This window comes from Zosterops lateralis (assembly GCF_965231275.1).
Source record: "Zosterops lateralis genome assembly, chromosome: 1".
Lineage (NCBI taxonomy): Eukaryota > Metazoa > Chordata > Aves > Passeriformes > Zosteropidae > Zosterops > Zosterops lateralis.
In genome coordinates this window covers 118,110,833-118,127,883 of record NC_139762.1, presented here as the reverse complement: position 1 = coordinate 118,127,883, position 17,051 = coordinate 118,110,833, and the positions used below count along the sequence as shown (strand labels likewise).

The following is a 17,051-nucleotide window of genomic DNA, read 5'->3' as shown; positions in this document are numbered from 1 at the left end:
AGCACTGTACTTGTCCTGAAATCAGTCATTCCTCATGTTGGAGCTCATTTTAGGAAAATGATCATGCCTCTGCTTAACCTTGATTTGGCTGATGCTCTGTCCCAGGTAGTTACAAGGAGAGCGTGGGGTTGGTGTTTCTTGAACTGGCTTACTGTTGTTTAGTGTTCTTACAAAGAAGTCTTATTGCTTTCTGCTCCTGGCTCAGCAGTGGAGCTCTCTGAATCAAACATCTTCTTTTCATTGTTTTAGGCAGAAAGTGAAGCTCAAGATGAGTTTGTTAATGGCTTTGGGAATCCTCAGTCTGGATTCTGCCATGCCTTGCAAGCAGAAAGATGCCACGTGAATTCTGGAGCTACAGAAGTAAGTATTTCTTACTGTGCTTAGAGATGTTTAGGGAAGCATCATGAAATCCAGATCAAGAGTTCTGAAGCTGTTTAATGGCTTGCAAATTCCCTTTCAGATGGAAAAAGGAGAAATATGATTGTATGTAGGGTTAAAAGACTGAAACCCTAACAAAAGGTATTATGGCAGCTATAAAATCTCCTAAGAGATTTGCTCCCCAGAACAATGTAGGTGTAATTCAAGAATCCCAAGGGAGTCAGAAGGGAGAGGCTTGTATCAAGAGAACCTAGTTTTTAACTGGGGAAACATGACTTCTGATTTGAAGAATTAATGGATATTCGTTGAAAGGGAGAGAATTAAGTGAAAAACAGTATGTTCAGATCACAATCCATGCTGGCACTTCAGCTGTATCAGTCTTGGAATACATTCCAAAGGGAAAAGTGATTGTGCTATGAGTTTTACCTCTAGAAAGATGTTTGGTATCTGAGGTTTGAATGTAAGAGAGGGACCTGCATTTTTGTGCCCAAACAGAGCTGTTTTTCTCTTGTTCTTGGCAGTACTCAATCTGTTCTGTGCTTAACAGTTAAATTGAAGGCTCTGCTTCAGCTTATGGAAGTACAGCTTGAGACAAACTTAACCAGTTCCCTTGTATTTAGCAGACAGTCTTGCACAGGCAGGAAACTGCTGGCACAGTGATGATGACCCTTTGCCGTTTACCCAACTGAAGGTTGTGATGAGCAGTGTTGTATATCTGATGTGCCAGCTAATCAGTAGGGTTTTTCCAGTTTGATTTGTTCCTGTCATTTCTGATTTTATTTATTTCTTTTTTCAAGGTTCTGTGACATCAGATGACGACCTCCAGTGTCTTCCAGCCCTGTGTGTGCACATAGGGCCAACAGGAGAGTCCAGCCACTTGTAGAAGTGTTGGTGTTTAAGGAGGTCAGTTGCTTTTTTACTGTCACAGTACTCAGGTTCCTGCAGGCTGTACTGCCATCCAGGGAAAGCCATCCTTTCCTTGTGGTACTGCTACAAGTCTGCCAATTTTCAAGAGCTCATGGGAAAAACTGGGGAGGAGCAAGGATAAAATGTTGTGCTCTTTTTGCAGAAAATCCCTTAATATTGCTTCTCAAAAATAGTGGTTTATAAAGGAATTCTATTCCTGTCTACCCTTAAAGAGTAATTTTCCTGGCATAATGATGAGACTTTTGCCGTTTACCCATCTGAATGTTTTTGATGTGTATTCTTGAGATCTGAGATGCCAGTGAGGGTAATAGCTTTGTACAAGATTGATTAAGGGTACAGGAAACTAACTCATTATTATTATTGTTCTTAGCTTGAAAACAGCAGCCTGGAATGTGGAGTTCTAATGCACTTGGAAATGCTTCTATTGCCCTTCCTGCTCATCAGAAATACTGCTTGGTTCCACAGTACAGCAGGGAGCAGCTGTTCACTGAAAATGAATAATCCTGGAATGAAGTTCAGGGTAGTGTGTCATTCTAGAAAGAAAAGTGGCCTTATGGGCAGTTTTAGAACTTAGTATGAACTTTTGAGTGTATCAAATAAATGGATCAAAAGCGAATAAGGCAAAGATTAAAATGTGGGGAAACTTGTGTTATCTGTATGAGTGTTCACAGTGTTAGTAGTGGGTTTGAATAAAATCTTGGATTTCTGTTCTCAGTAACTTTTTTGTTGAGGCTGTGGGAGCAGTAGCACTCTGATCCTGCTGGATGACATCCTGGATAGGAGTAACACAAGCCTTAAGTATTCAGCTTGTCCAGATTTGACAGGAAGTCTGTACAATTTTACTGCAGCTTTTTTATTTATCATGTATCTCTTGGATGCAAGTCTTGATGAGGATTATGTCTAGTGCTATGTCCTTACTAGGAAGAGATGAAATACAGGAAAGCCCATAGCTAGGGAAGCATACTGTGCTCCAAACACCTCATCTCCTACTACACTTTCTTCATTTGTTCTTACAGTGAGGTAGAGTTAAACTCATTGAGCTACCTGCCCTACTAAGTTGTCTAATATTTTTTTACCTAACTAACTACCTACTCTACTATCCCCTGCAGTCAATATAAAATAATGTGGAAACACTGGGTTTTACTGGTTGGTGTGGTTTGGTGGGTTTCTTTTGTGGTTTGATTGTTTTGCAGGCTTTTTTGTTGGGTTTGGGTTTTGGTTGCAGGAGCATCTGGCATCCTTGTATAATCTCATGTTGCTGTAATGTAAAAAAGACACAGAGCATGAAGCAGTATGATAATACTTTTATACATTTCAAAATCTATACACCATGAGTAATTAAAGACTGTTGACTTAAACTATGAGAAGAAGAGTTTTAATGTTCTTAAATCTCCTTAACCCTTTGGGTGATACATTTGAAAGGAAGCAACAAGAAAATCTGCAGAATTCAGGTAGCTGAAATAAAACATAGATTCTGAACTGGTGATTTAATTTTTTAGTTGTAGTCTTATTAAAAATCCTGAATCCTAAATTACTCCTTGCTTAACTATGAATGGAGAGTGGTAGCCAGGAAGAGAAGTTGTGGTTTGGACTGTATTCTGAAGCCATGACTTTTTCAGGATGAAGACATCCCTCCTGCCTCCAAATAACTCACAAAATTTGTAATTCAAGTCCTATCAGTTATGCTTTATTACTTGGTAAAACGTCACTAAACTGTTTTCTAAGGTTTTAGTAATTTTCTGTTTCTAACTGTAGCCTCTCAAAAAGCCAAAGCCTCAGGCTTTACTTACAGTGGAGCTTTTACTCTTCGTTAGTGTTAATATGAATTCCTGGGCTATAGGCAGCAATAAACTTCAGCAGTTGATGGTGACACTGCATGAGGTAAATATCTCTCTGTTGCAGGGAGTTTTCATTACTGAGGTCAAATGGAAATACAGGATTTGGTGCTACACATAATGCAGATGTACCTAGGCAAAGAAGAAATGAAGCTGTAAGACTTGATATTTGCCACTACTTTAAAGGGAAAAAAGAGCTGTCGTGCAAATTACTTAGTAATGCAATCCTAGATCATAATTCTTGTCTTGCTTCCAAATCTGAGTGTGAACAAATATGACTGATGCTTAATAAACAAAAAAAACTCTCCAGGGTTTCCCCAGGGAAATCTGTCCTTAGTTTAACCTGAGCAATACCTTAAATAAATCAGCATGAAGGACAGACTTGGTGCTGGCCTGTGGCCTCGTTACAGCACTGAGACAAACTGACAGACTTCTCCAATACTAGTCTTCAACAGTGGAAGTTCTGGGTTTTGATTTGAAATTACCTGCTATTGCAATCAATAGATGTAGAATTTTTTTCAGACTGACAAAATCTGACAGTGATGACCCAGGACTGAGGAACTGTTGTGGATTATTTACCATGTTTTAGGGTCAGCGATGACTCAAGTAACAAGATGGCAATCACTGCATCTTCCTCAAGTACTGTCTGTCTTAAACTGAGCTTGGCGTGGGCCTTTGCCAGTGAAATCCTGAGAGATCAATAGAAGCAGGTCAGAAATCAAAAATACTGCAGGCATGAATGCAATGTATCTTGCTTTGTGGCAAGCACTTGTGTGAATTAAAAGTTAACACTGGGGTGTTTTTTTTCATACTTGAGCTGTGCAGCTACACTTATGTAAGTTTTTGTTAAACAAGGTCCTGAGCAGGTTAGTAAATTTCTCTTTGATAATGGAAAGTAGGACGTACAGAATTTTTAGTGCAGAGGCTGATAGTGTTGATCCATGAATGGAATCTCTTCTCACTCTGCGACTTGCAAGATAATAGCCCTGAATGAGACTTTCTGCTTCTGAGCTCAGTTCAACATGAAGGTTCCTAGCAAACAAAATAAACTAGAGAGAGGGCACACATTTTAAATAGCTAATTGGAAAATTAGGATTTGACCTTTTTTCACACCTTTAAATATACCAATGGCATAGTAATACAGGGTGGACAATATATTTTACCAATAGTTTTAATAGTAAATAATAGTAAAGACAGTTGTCACCATCTGGCTATGCTGAATAAGGAAAATAATGAAGGATGATAATAAGGACTGATCTTGGATAGTAAACAGAATTATAGAGTGGTTTGGGTTGGAAGGGACCTTAAATATTATCCAACTCTCCTGCAATGGGCAGGGACACTTTCCACTAGACCAGGTTGCTCAGAGCCCCATCCAGCCTGGCCTGGAACACTGGGGAATCATCTCTTTGTTATGCTACAGCTATTGACAATTTAATTAGAATGGAATATTATCTTACAACCACTGATTGTAAACTTTTTGGTCAAAAATCAATTCTAGAGATCTGTTCTCATATGAATGTTAACTTTGTTTTCCAGAAACACACTCAAACTGTATTTGTTATATTGACCCTTTCAAGAACTGCAGCTGCTTTTGTCAATGATCCTAATGGTTCTAGTGGAAATATGGTGGGGGAAGGGGCAGAAAGTGAGTATTATAAGTAAGCAGAGAGAACCTTCTGATGCCAAACCCAGTATGATATTCACAAATATGCATTTCTAAATTATCGTGTATAATCTGTTACCTCCTCATAATCCTGTGTTCTGAACTGCTGTGAGGCTTTGTACAGTATGGCTTCAGGATTAATGGCTTTTTTCAAGATATGATGTACAACAGGAGAAGACAGGCGACAGGAAGGAAATTCATTGTAGATCAAGAGCCCAAAACCATCTACAAGGTTAAATGGAATCAAACTCACATCCTAAAGAGAAGACCCATAGAAAGAAAACATCTACTTTATTTTGGGCTCTTGACTTGTAGAAACATCACAGTGTTTTATATCTGAAATAGCCTATATTCACTTATACTGCAGGATTATCTAATGAATTACCTGTAATACTTGATAAAATTTTATTTGAATGACACCTACTTTTTTGGGAAAGCTATCCCATTTTAGAAGATACTTTATATCAAGTTACTTCAGTTGTGACTTCCTGGGAAATACAAGTTTTATCGTTTTCATTATTTTTTAGGGGGAATGACACACAAGTGACAGCTATAAGCACAGTTCCTCTCATAACAAGGCATGTGCTTTACCATCTGTCCAATTAGAAAGTTCTCCTTTTGTATATGCTTCTTTGAGGAAGAGTCCACATCTACAAAGGACCAAAAGTTGGTCTGAACTGAAACAGTAACTTGTTGGTCAGCCTCTTCTCCATACTTCTTCCCAGGAATAAATACTGTTGTTGTTCTGCTCTCTAGCACTAGGATAAGACAAAATTCATCAGTTACATGACAGATTTAGCTCAGCTATAAATTCTAGTCCCACACACATCTGAAATCAGTCATGATTATGACTTTGATTATGATTTTGCTGAATTGTTATGATTAATGAATGTCTGTAGTGTAGCAGATTTAAATTTACAGGACCTTGGCTTTTTTGTCTTTGTGTCTTATACAGACCCATTAAAAACAGCACACAGATTTTTGGAGTATTTGAGGGCCATAAGCCAGGAACAAACCTAGCCTTGAATTTGCATGTTTGTTTCATTCTGTCCCCTCATTTTTTAGGTGAGAGATTACCAGACTGTAGAAGTTCAAGTTTATCCTTTTTATATGAACTTAAGTCTCCTATGTAACAGATGCCACCCTTGGCCAGCACAGCACTGCAGGCTTGAATACTGGCACTTCCATGTTTATCTTTGGACACAGAAGGAAAGATGTCACTGGAAGGTGGGTGTCGTATGCCACGAGGCAGAAGACATAAGCTGTAATTCAGAAGCCTGGAGGATGAAATAATTTTGTCAGTCATGAATTGTTAAATTACTCACTTCTAAAAAAACTTATTTAGGATTAAGACTCACTTAAAAACAACAACAACAAACCCCTAACATGAAACCAGCATCAAAATTAATTGTTTAACTTTGAATGCAAAAGTAGAGGTTCAAGCCTGGTCTCCAACAGCTGTCATCAAGACTATATTTCTTATGGATTAAATATGAGGCAAATCAGGGGTTGCAGAAGTAATTCCTAGGAAATCAAAGATGTCTCATAATTTAACCCCACATTGTTAACTCCTCTTTCTATTCTACAGAAACTTTTCCAGTGATGTAAAAGTTTAGAGGATTAGTAATTTTGGCCATCTGGGAAAAATAAAAAGGCTGGAACTTGAAAGCTCTGCCTTCCTGAGTTACACGCTCCCCTCCAATTCTTTTGGAGAAAGAAGGTATAAAACATCTTTTTCATCCCTTGTACTGTGTTCTTTGGCACAGAGAGGTTGCAAATTGTCTGTCTGGTTCCACAATCAAAGGCTCTTAATGATTTTAAGATGTCAGAGCATGGTTAGTCCTGTTGTTATGACCTGGGAGAAAATCACTAAGTAAAATTAGGAAGAATTAGTAAATAGGGTTTTGCACCAATGGAAATATGTAGGAAATGCCTACTTTGACAGGCTGCTGACAGTAAATACAGTGCACATGCAAGACAGTACAAATTGCAATATCGATCATGATTTACAGTGTGCAACCATTTTTAATATTAACCAGATGTTTTGATTCTTAAAACACTGAACTGTTTCTCTTAAGAAATCTTAACCTGGGAAAAAAGAAATCTTGCAGTTCCTGTTTTTAAAAATTTGAACTAATTTCTACAGCTAAAGTTTGAAGTGGTCAAAGTTCTGGGATTTTTTTTCCACAACAAAAAATACTACTGAATTGATTAAATAACTTCCAAATGAAAGTAAAATTCATGCCTCTTTCAGAGATCCTAAGTTATGGAAGAAGAAAGTAATTTTGTTTAAATTAATGTAAATCTGAGCATATTGTACTTTTCTGCAGTGTATGTAGAATTGTGTTAACAGTTGCATGAATAGGAAAATACATAAAATGCATAGTGAAAAATATTTAAAGGCAACAACAACCAGAACCAGATTTATAATCTATGTGTAAAGATATATATGAATTCTGATACCTTATTTGAATGTTTTTTATGAAATAGATTAAAATGTAAGTATCTATTTATACACTGCTTATTTATTTAAAAGGCCATTAGCTGGGAATCGGTGATGAGAGGGCTTAAATTGACACAAGGTTTGAAAAGTTGAGCCTTTTTTTTTTTTTGATACCAGTTTCTGGGACAGCCTTCAGTTTTGATTTTAAAAGAATATTTTATCTGAGCTCTGCAAAACAGTGCTAGTATTAATTTTTTACTGGAATCTTATGAGGGTTTTAGGAGGTTTTATAATTAATGAAGTTCTGATCTAGATTTATCATTTGAAAAATGTCCCAGGGAAAAAAAATTGAGTTTTTAACTAAGTTGGAACCTTGTATATTCTTTTAAAACAAAGTCTTTAGCTTTTGATGTAAGACCAATCCTATCATCTTTAAAAAGACTAGATTTTAAATTCTAATTTATGTAAAAAAAAAGGAATCTCTTTACCTGTCAATTACTAGAGTGTCACTTGTCATAATCAAGAGATCCAGATAATCTGCATTTTCTTTTTCACATGTCTGTACTAGGCTCAGCAATATTGCAAGTTTAAGAGTATTGTAAGTGCCTGGTGGAACAACTTGAGAAGCAAAGATGTTGGCCAGGACAGCAGTAAACCTCCAGCATGAACTTGAAGTCAGTGAGAGCAGATACTTAAAATTGTCACTGACAAAAGAAGGGCCTAATGGAAACAAAGTACATGTGAACAAACACATTGAAGAGACCTGTGCAGGTATGTTAGAACAAATCACCATTGGAGTCTTGATACAAAAACTTACCAAGAACATGTCCATGTATTAAGAACAAATTCAGAATGTAAGCATCTGACACTGTTAATTTTACTGCTACAAAGGTAGCAGACATGATCTGCTAGAACTGATGGAATAAGAAAGGAAAACCCAACTGAAATATCAGGTTCATTTAATATGATTTCAGAGTACTTTCCAGCAGACAGGAGAAGATGGAAAGAGGAGCTGAAGAACCACAGTAAATAGGGAGTTTCCCAATGCATGGAAAGTGAGCAAAAGCAGATATTCTCAAATAACAGGAGGTACACAATTCAGACTGTAAGAGGAAAGTCCCTGAGTGGTTTTGGAATCTGGACCTCTAGATAATAAAAAACTTTACCAATTCTCAAGATTTTTTTCTAGGAGGTTTTCAGGGTTTTTTTAAAGTTAGTTTTTAATGGAACTTTCTTACCATTTGGTTTATAGAGCTGTACACTAGTGACTTCTATACATGCAGTTGCTTGTAGGCCATTTTGTACACAGGCTGGAATTCCTATAATCCTGTAGTGGTTTCCTATTGTCATTTTATTGGCCAGTTCATCTGCAAAGAATAAAAAAACTAAGTGTAGGAAGGTGAAGCTACAGATATATTAGATATGTTTTTACAGATATGTAAAAACAGTTTTAAAGACATGGTCAGAAAACTTCTAGACATTCTGAATGTTTGAGTTTATGATTTAACATTGGCAGAAAACAGCTGGATGCCAGATGGGTAATGGACCAGAATAAAATCAAACATACAATTTTAATTATTTAGTGCAAAAGGTAAGGAAGGCACACCAGGTGAAGGAAAATAGATTTCATGATCAAGAAAATGGACAATGCATTTAATCCTGCATTGAAAAGAAAAGGGATAGTTTTTTGCAAGTGTATTTCCTACTCTGAAACTTGTGGCACCACCATTATCAGTCACTGTCCTATAAAATGTCAGAGAAAACCCAATACAATAAAGAGGAGATACAGAGATTTCAAAAAGACACACAAATAGCTTTGTGAACCTTTCTATTCCTGTGCAACTTAGAAACCCAAATCCCATTTATTTTTTGAAAATGAGAATTAGATCCAATCAGATCTCAATCTCAGCCTGAAAAACACTGTAACCACACAGATCACTAGAGCCAACAAAATTAAGGGGGGGAAGTACAGAAAGAACTGCGATATAAATTAAAACTTTCACCATTTTAGAAAAAAAAAAAAAAGCTACCGTTTCAAGGTATTATTAAAGATCAGTTCTAAAACATTTTTGACAGAACTCCAAAGTTCAGCTTACCTCTCAAGAACAATGTAAATGCCTGAATCCTAAAATGTGATTTATCAATGGAATATCCTTTCAAAGCATTCAGAATTTTAGCATCAATCATTTCAACTATTTGTTTATCTTTCAAAACAAAGGCAAAGAAAAAGGTTAATTCTCTTGAAAACATCTTTCTTTAAAAGACTGGTTTATTTATAAGCTTTTTCCACTTAAGTATTTTGTTTACTTATTGTGTAACAGAAGTAGGAAACTACCAGATCTAAAAGTAAAATTACATAGATCCTACCACCAAGTACTCTAAATTTCATGTCTTCCTGCAGTGGTGAAGAACACAAACTACACACAAAATCTGTCCTCACTGTAGCAGACTCTGTAGCTCCAGGACAATGCACTCTGATGCATCTAAACCCTAAAAAAAAGTAATAATTTACCAACGATTTAAATGGAGGGCACAGCTTTAGTTTTAAATTTCCTATGAAGACCAGAAGCAATTAAAATACTGGACAGTGAAATTCTCAGTTTATTACGTGTTTCTTTGGATGAGCCTCCCTTACATTTTCCACTAAAATAATCCATCTAATTTATTGTGTTTGGCCACGAGATGGCAGAATTTCCTCCTGCACATTCCCAAGCTGAACAGGAGCGAGCAACTGCGGCTTCTGCCTGGCGTGGAATGACCTGGGATATGGATGGTCACTATTCGAGACGTGTCCTCGTAAAGATCTCTGTGTGACTTCATCTGCAGTCTCCAAACTCTGGGATTTTGCTTATCTTTTATAACTGTATGGTCTCCTACAGGAGAAGCAAAATAACAGCCTCAAAGGCCTAAGGGCATCCCTCTGCAATGGGACAAGCAGTTCAGTACTACTGCTCAAAGTAGTAGTTCCACAAAAGTCAACCACTCATCAAAGCATCACTTCTTCTATGCTAGAAGCTTTTCCCACCCACTTAAGTATATTGTTCTGTGGTATTTTTTTTTATAGACAGAAATGGTTTCCATGGAAAAAGGTATTTTACTAGTTTAGCTTATTTACTTTGGAGATATTTTATTGTTGCTTAAGATATTTAAGTGTTAAGTTCTTTAAGATATTAAATATATTGAAGTTATACAGGGGATTTATGTTTTTTTCTATAAACTGTCTTCAGCATTAGGAAAAGGGATTGCTGGCATACCTATTCTTCCAAAACATTTAAGAATGCTGAGCAAGTCCACTCCAATTAACAAAAATCCTGCTGTGCTCATTACAAAAATGCATGCATAATAAAACTATATAGGAAAATACCTTTGTTAGGCTAGGTTTTTAATCTCTTATTACCAAATTTATTTAAAAGCTTTTGAAATAATACTGATTTTCTATTTTTTACTACCTTCAGAGAATGGACAGGTTTCCTCAGTACAAAGAAATCTTGCTCCTTGTGTGTATTTTGTTACAGTTCCCATTGCAATCACTATCCCTTCAGACATATAAAATCTTGGAGATGTGTAATTGAAGGGATATGCAGAAAGACTCAGAACATAACTTGGTAAAGGTGGCAAATGTGTTGGTTTCAGCAATATACTTATCTAGCAAGAGACACAATTGCATTAATATCATAAAAACATACTTTTATTTAAAACTGCTTTACTTTTCATGGACAAACACATAACATACATAACTTTAAAAATTTCAGAAATACAAGAAGAGTAACTAGGTTTCATATTAATTAATCTCACAAGTGAAACATTGTTAGGTGAGGCTTCCAGTTATTTTAATTATAAATAATACTGCAACCAAAGGGAAAATCAGAACTTAATACAAAAATATTTGTTAATATCTCATGATACTTGGAAGATTCAAGATCTAAATGGAGAAAACCAATGCAGACTCACCTGGGCTTCTGTCTGCAATTGTTCAATTAATGATAATGTCTTAACAGCTACAAAGCACACCTATGATGGGAAAATAACTTTGTTTTAGAAAGGAAAATCTTGTTAAAATTTAGATGATGGACTTTTGTCTACTCATCTATTATAGACTTACTGACTGAAAAATCTGTGCAGCTTGTAGGGGATTATGAAGAATATAGTTTCCAAGAGTTGCATCCAATTCAGTAATGTCAGAAGGATTGATTGAAATAATGAAACGATAAACAGCATAGCTTTGTTTTGAGTCTGCAGGAGCAAAAAGTACCTTAAAATAGCAGAGATTTGTGTAACATTATGTATCAATTTAACAAACTTATCTGTTCAGTAATACCATTATATTTTTTGCAATCCTGCACAAATTTCTGAAGGCCACCACTTCTGTCAAGGTAGACAAGGATGACTTCCTTCATTTTCTGTATTTCAGGATCCATCTTCCAAGATATTTGCACTCTTTATTCAACTGTGGGAATAAACTGGGAAGAAATTATGGTAGCACTGGCCATGCTATAATAGTAATAATAAAGGTACATATTAATAAAGCCATACAAAATTAAAACTGTCTCTTTTTCAAACTACATAATTCTTGAAGGATTTTTAAAATTCAGTTCAAAGCTCTTTCCAATGACTGAAGCATACCCTATTTCTAGAGTAAATTTCTGAGGAATGCTTGAGTGTTTTCCTCGGTGAATTACTTCACTCTCCTAATTCCCTAACCCATGAAATTAAAGTTTCCATTTAATGTAACCTCTCCTGTAGATTTTATAATCAGTCTATCAAAAGGAAGACTTAAAATTTTATCTCCCTTATTTGAGTAGTCTGTCATGTCATGTCTGTTAAAAGTGTGAAACTGGGCAACATCTCTTTTCTTAAAATCTGACTTTCCTACCCTGCTGTGATCTCCTGTAGCACCCACTCAAGATGCTGATCTTGCACTTATTTCCATGTATGTACACAGACATTCAATTCTGATTCCCTCTGGCAAAGCTTTTACAATTACAGTTTTGGTTTGTAGGCTGACTGTGCTCTTCAGTGTGGTTTTTGTTGTGTATTACCCACGTCTCTTTCTTTTTTTAAGAGTAGTCTTGTACCATGAAGCACTACTTTGCAGAATTTAGCAGGAGAATTACTAAAGCAAAAATACGGTATTTTGTATATATGCATCTGGTTTAATATCTTTCATTTTTTCTTCTGCAAAATGTCCTTAGTCCTCTCTGTAGACGACCAATATGAAACAACACTCGAATCCTTAAAAATAAGGCTTAGCTACCTGGTAATGGGTTTACTGAGCTGATGAGGAATCAAAGCTCACAGCATATGAGAGATTCCCTGTAGGAGCTCACAGAAATGACTTTGGGAGGACAAACAGATCAACCTCCGAGAGGAGTGATTGGACTCCAGCACAACTTCAGTGTGGCCTGACAACTGTACACTGTGGGCTGGGATGTGTTTAGTGCCTGAAGAAACAAAGGTACAAGTTAAAAGACAGTTTATAATAGGGATTCCTCCTCCCTTTCCCCCACCCCGATGTCTTTGGGACATGCCTAAACTTCGGAAAACAATTCCTGACCAGGTGATGGTGTTCACCAGCCAGCTAACCCCACACTCCAGGTATAACCGGGCACAGCCAGCCGGCACCTCCCGCCTGGCTTCAGCTTCCCGCCCCCGGCACCCCTGCCCCACCGAGCTCTCCACCAGCTCTTCCAGCCTTCCCACGGCCCGTCCTGTCCCGGGGCGGCCGCAGCGGGGCCTGGGCAGCCTCGGCTCTCCCCCTCAGCCCGCAGGGCCCGGCCGTGCTCCAGAGCAAGTGCCCGGGAAGGGATTTCCAGCCCAGCCCACAGCCGCCCACACGCGGCTCGGCCCCAGAGCTCCTGCCGTCACCACGGGCAGCGCTGGGCACGGGACAGGGCTCGTCTGCCTACAAATACTGCGGCAACTTACTCACAGAACCACTCTCTCTCATGTAACTCCTGCCTCTAGCATGTCAGGCACTCCCAAACTTACCTCTGAACTCAGTTTGTGTCGTGTTCAGTTCACGTTTTTACAGCCATCGTGCTGATTTCAGTCAGTCCATGTTTGGTGTGGTGCGTCCCGTTTCCCCTCAGGCGCAGAGCTCACAGGAGCAGCGCCGCTCCCGGAGACAGGCCTGGCCTCCCACGGAGTGCTTGGGCTCCCTCTCTGCGAGGCGAGGAACAAGTCCCCTTCTTCTACAGACATGTGGAACAAACTCCCTACACTGGTCACAAAAAGGCAATTTTTGCCTCCCTTTATTACTTATCAGCCAAAGCGGGAAAGGAGTAACACAGGTGGTTCCTGTGCAGGCCCACTCTCCTCTCTAGGCTTTTCTAAGTGTTTAAGATGTCACTTTTCAGCTCAGCCCTGGGTGAGGCAGCTACAACACTTGAAATGCACATCTTACTTTGGAAACCTCCCTCATGGGATGCACAGAGATGTGGAACAAGAGCACTGCGTATAGAAATACTGTGAGTGATGTGTGGAACACATCCACACTTTGCCAAAAAGGCAGAGTCTGCTGAAGGAAAAAGCTTAATAAACAATTTTTAAGCTGCACTCCTAGAAATAACTTCAACTGCCACACTACTTTGTTTTTTAAAGGAAAGAACCCCCGAATTCTGACAAAATAAAAAACAAAATCCTTCATCCAGTCAGGCAGCTAGATATGAACATCCTGGAATATGAGACAAAAATGAAAAAGGGTAGTTCCCACAACAGCAATTTCTGAAGTATTCCCTCTCCTTGCCATCCCTCTACAGCACTTTATCTCCTTGCCATGAAGGGAAGGTACTTACAGTAGCCACATGATTTCACAATAATTTCAGGAGCATACAGACTAAAAATTCAGTATGAGAATGGATACTTCCTTTCATACCACCAATTTGTTTCCCACTCCCATCAGAAAGCCATGTTTAAATAAATAAATAAATAAATAAATAAAAAGAACAAAACAAACCACCACCAAAACCCAAAAAACCAGAACAACCAAACACCACCCATCCCACATTCCAGAAGAGAACTATGGAAAATGAGTGCCAAGATACCATTTTGCTACCACAAATTATACAGTTCCTTCCTTCCTCCCTCCCCTGCCAATGTCAATTCTTACTTTTTACCCAATCACTCCTTCCAAAACCTCATGTAGCAACTGCATCACTTAAACACTATTCAGGAGACTGTGCTCTAGGAGATACTCCTTCAGATAAGCAAGGAATCCTGATTTACTTTCCACTCTTCTAATGTATTGATACAACATTTATTTCAAAAGAATTATGATTTGATACATTCTCTCCCCCCTAGGTTCTCAATTCTTATCTGATCTTGAGGCAGTATAAACAGTATTTATCTTAGCTGCTTATTTTGCCACAAACAAGGTGACTTAGATACCTGAAATTTATGTAACATTCATTCAATTTACATATCATTATGATGTATCAGTATATTACCAGACTTCTCTCAAATCAAGGCATTTAACTGAACATATTTATGAACAAAAAACCACTGAACATTTTTGGAGTAACAGACAAAAATATGTTGTTATTTACAAGTAATATATATATAATAAAACTACTACTATTATATGCCTTTTATACACTGTAACTGCAGTCAATTTTTGCATTGTTTAAAAAGAATTTCCTTAAACAGAAATTGTTCAGAATTATGTTTGTCCATACACGTGTATGTTATGAGAAATACAACAGCTTTTCACATTTTTTAAAATTATCAGTGTAATTTACATCTTTCCCCCAGTATCAAGTGAAGATTTAAAAATGGTGCAAACTGGAACACAAAAACAAGTTGCTATGAACACTGAAATACAATCAATTTGGAACATACAAGTGTTTTAAACTACCAATCTGCAAGAAGAATCCCTAATATTTGGCATGATCATCTCACCACCCACCCCCAAAATGTCAAAGCTAATTGACTTACTTTTAAAGTAACCATGATTATTGCATATTAGATCTTTGGAGAAGCAGAGCTTTAACCAAAAATATTTTTAATGTAATTGAAATATAGACGTACTTAGCTCAGGGAAGAAAGAAAAGCAGAACACATAATAAGTAATGTTATCAAATCAATCCAGTTAATTTGTTCTGTCCTTGCTTTGAGAAATCCCCCATACCTCAGATAATCCAGTTGAGTCAATGGGTACTTCAGCAAGTACAAGAGCAACAATCCAGTTTTATGTGACCAAGTTTTCGTTCTCAAGAAGTCCTTTAAGAATCTTGGTCCTTAACTTATATCATTTAAGTGTTGACAGGTAAATTAACACATATTCCAAACTGGTAACAGGGAAAACATTTACTTTTTAAACCAGGATATACAAAAGACAATTTGCATAGTTACAATTCAAGCACAAAGTCACTGTAAATAAGTACAAAAGCATTTATAAATTTACTAAATTTGCTGCTGTTTGTGCCAGCCAAATTAGATAGGTATGAATGTAAACTCGAAGGGATTGAGGAAAACAGTCAGTGTTTTTGCTTAAAAAATATGTAGAGAATGCTTTTTAAAGGTTTTAAAAAATATTTTCTGCAGCAGGAACAAACAGTTCAAACCCCAAAGAAAGCCATCCAAAATGCCCAAATTCCTCCTATACAGCAGAGAAAGTTTGTTCATAGGTTTCCAACCTACATACAAGACGAGGCACTATTTACGCTATTTTGGAATGTGTCCATAATGCTAACATTTCAGTTCAACCCAAGACTTCCAAACCACTCTTCACTTCTAAGCTCCTAGGAAAACCCATCTTCAGAAGGTGGTGCGTAAGAAAATCCAACAAATGCATCATCTGCCTCTAGGACACTGGCGTTAACGATGTTGTAGTCAGAAGAAACACAAACTGAGTATGGGACCATTTCTTCTGTGAACACAGCATCAAAATTCCCAATATCGTCTGGTCCAACCTAGGAAACAGAAGGATCTGTCAGTCATCCAATTAATACAGTGTTTTAAACTTGTGCTTGTCCTTTAGATTCCAAATTCACCTCTCAAGGCTATCTATTTTGTTGTTATACTCTAAGTAAAAGAAATTTTAAAAAGCATACCACTCTCTCTCTGAAAATAGGTATTAAAAGGCTGGGGTTTTTTTCATTTAGGTTGGAGTTTTGACTAAATCCTACATTCTTTCTGATCTGATAAACCTAAAAAAATATGAAAAGAAGTTTCTCTTCGGGAGATTAGCTCAGTTGATTAGAGCATGGTGCTAGGAACACCAAGTTCATGGGTTCAGTCCCCGTGAGGCGCATTCACTTAAAAGCTGGACTTGATGATTCTTGTGGGTCCATTTCAACTCAGCATATTCTGTGATGTGTGATCTGAGATGAAACACTAACAACCACTGCCACCCCCCAGGCAACCTACCACATTAGGATTAAATGGTGGCGGTATCTTCTTCTGAAGAAGATCAGTCCAGCTGAGAGATTCGAAGAATGGGTGCTTCTGAATTTCAAGCTGCAGCAAACAATAAAGATTTCAGACATTTCATAATTCCATCCTATGCATCGTAGTAAACATTACTTCATACCACATGCACATTGGGAAGTTCTTATGTGCATGTCCTGGTCAGTTTGTTTATTCACAGTTTACTTTGCAATACAAGCCATAGTGACTAAAAACAGCAATTAAAATTTGTGAGACTGCATCTATACACGGTTTTCCTTCTAAGATCATACTTTCTGCTTTAAGCCCTAAAATCAACAATCTTGAAGTCTACCATGGAGCAAGAATGTTTTCTGTTAGTATCTGTTCCTGCCTTAAAGTTTTGTTAAGTTTTTATAAAGCATATCACTGTGTGAGA

General features: G+C 37.4%; 2 protein-coding genes and 1 long non-coding RNA gene across 6 annotated transcripts in view; 1 reads left to right on the top strand and 2 right to left on the bottom strand.

Moving 5' to 3' along the window:
• Positions 1-253: 253 nt before the first annotated feature.
• On the top strand, positions 254-2,011 carry LOC310912269. The gene is made up of 2 exons (XR_014590640.1): positions 254-360; positions 1,176-2,011. It is a non-coding gene; the product is annotated as an uncharacterized lncRNA (long non-coding RNA).
• Positions 2,012-2,121: 110 nt separating this feature from the next.
• Positions 2,122-12,200, bottom strand: MCMDC2 (minichromosome maintenance domain containing 2). The gene is given in 15 exon segments (XM_083866712.1): positions 2,122-3,272; positions 3,720-3,829; positions 4,047-4,189; positions 4,886-5,062; positions 5,398-5,564; positions 5,884-6,083; positions 7,738-7,969; positions 8,488-8,616; positions 9,346-9,453; positions 9,617-9,739; positions 10,699-10,894; positions 11,201-11,260; positions 11,352-11,527; positions 11,530-11,550; positions 11,553-12,200. Coding segments are annotated over 15 exon segments (2,124 nt in total). The 5' UTR covers positions 11,668-12,200; the 3' UTR covers positions 2,122-3,105.
• A 3,338-nt stretch (positions 12,201-15,538) lies between these two features.
• The window catches only part of LOC310913636 (serine/threonine-protein kinase Sgk3), a 55,531-nt gene continuing 54,018 nt past the window's right edge, over positions 15,539-17,051 (bottom strand). For all 4 annotated transcript variants that reach the window (XM_083869234.1, XM_083869235.1, XM_083869233.1 and 1 more), the window contains 2 exons: positions 16,616-16,705; positions 15,539-16,158 (listed from right to left, as the gene is read on the bottom strand). In XM_083869234.1, the coding sequence (XP_083725360.1) occupies positions 15,988-16,158; positions 16,616-16,705 (261 nt within the window). In that variant the 3' untranslated portion in view covers positions 15,539-15,987. The remainder of the gene's footprint in view (positions 16,159-16,615; positions 16,706-17,051) is intronic.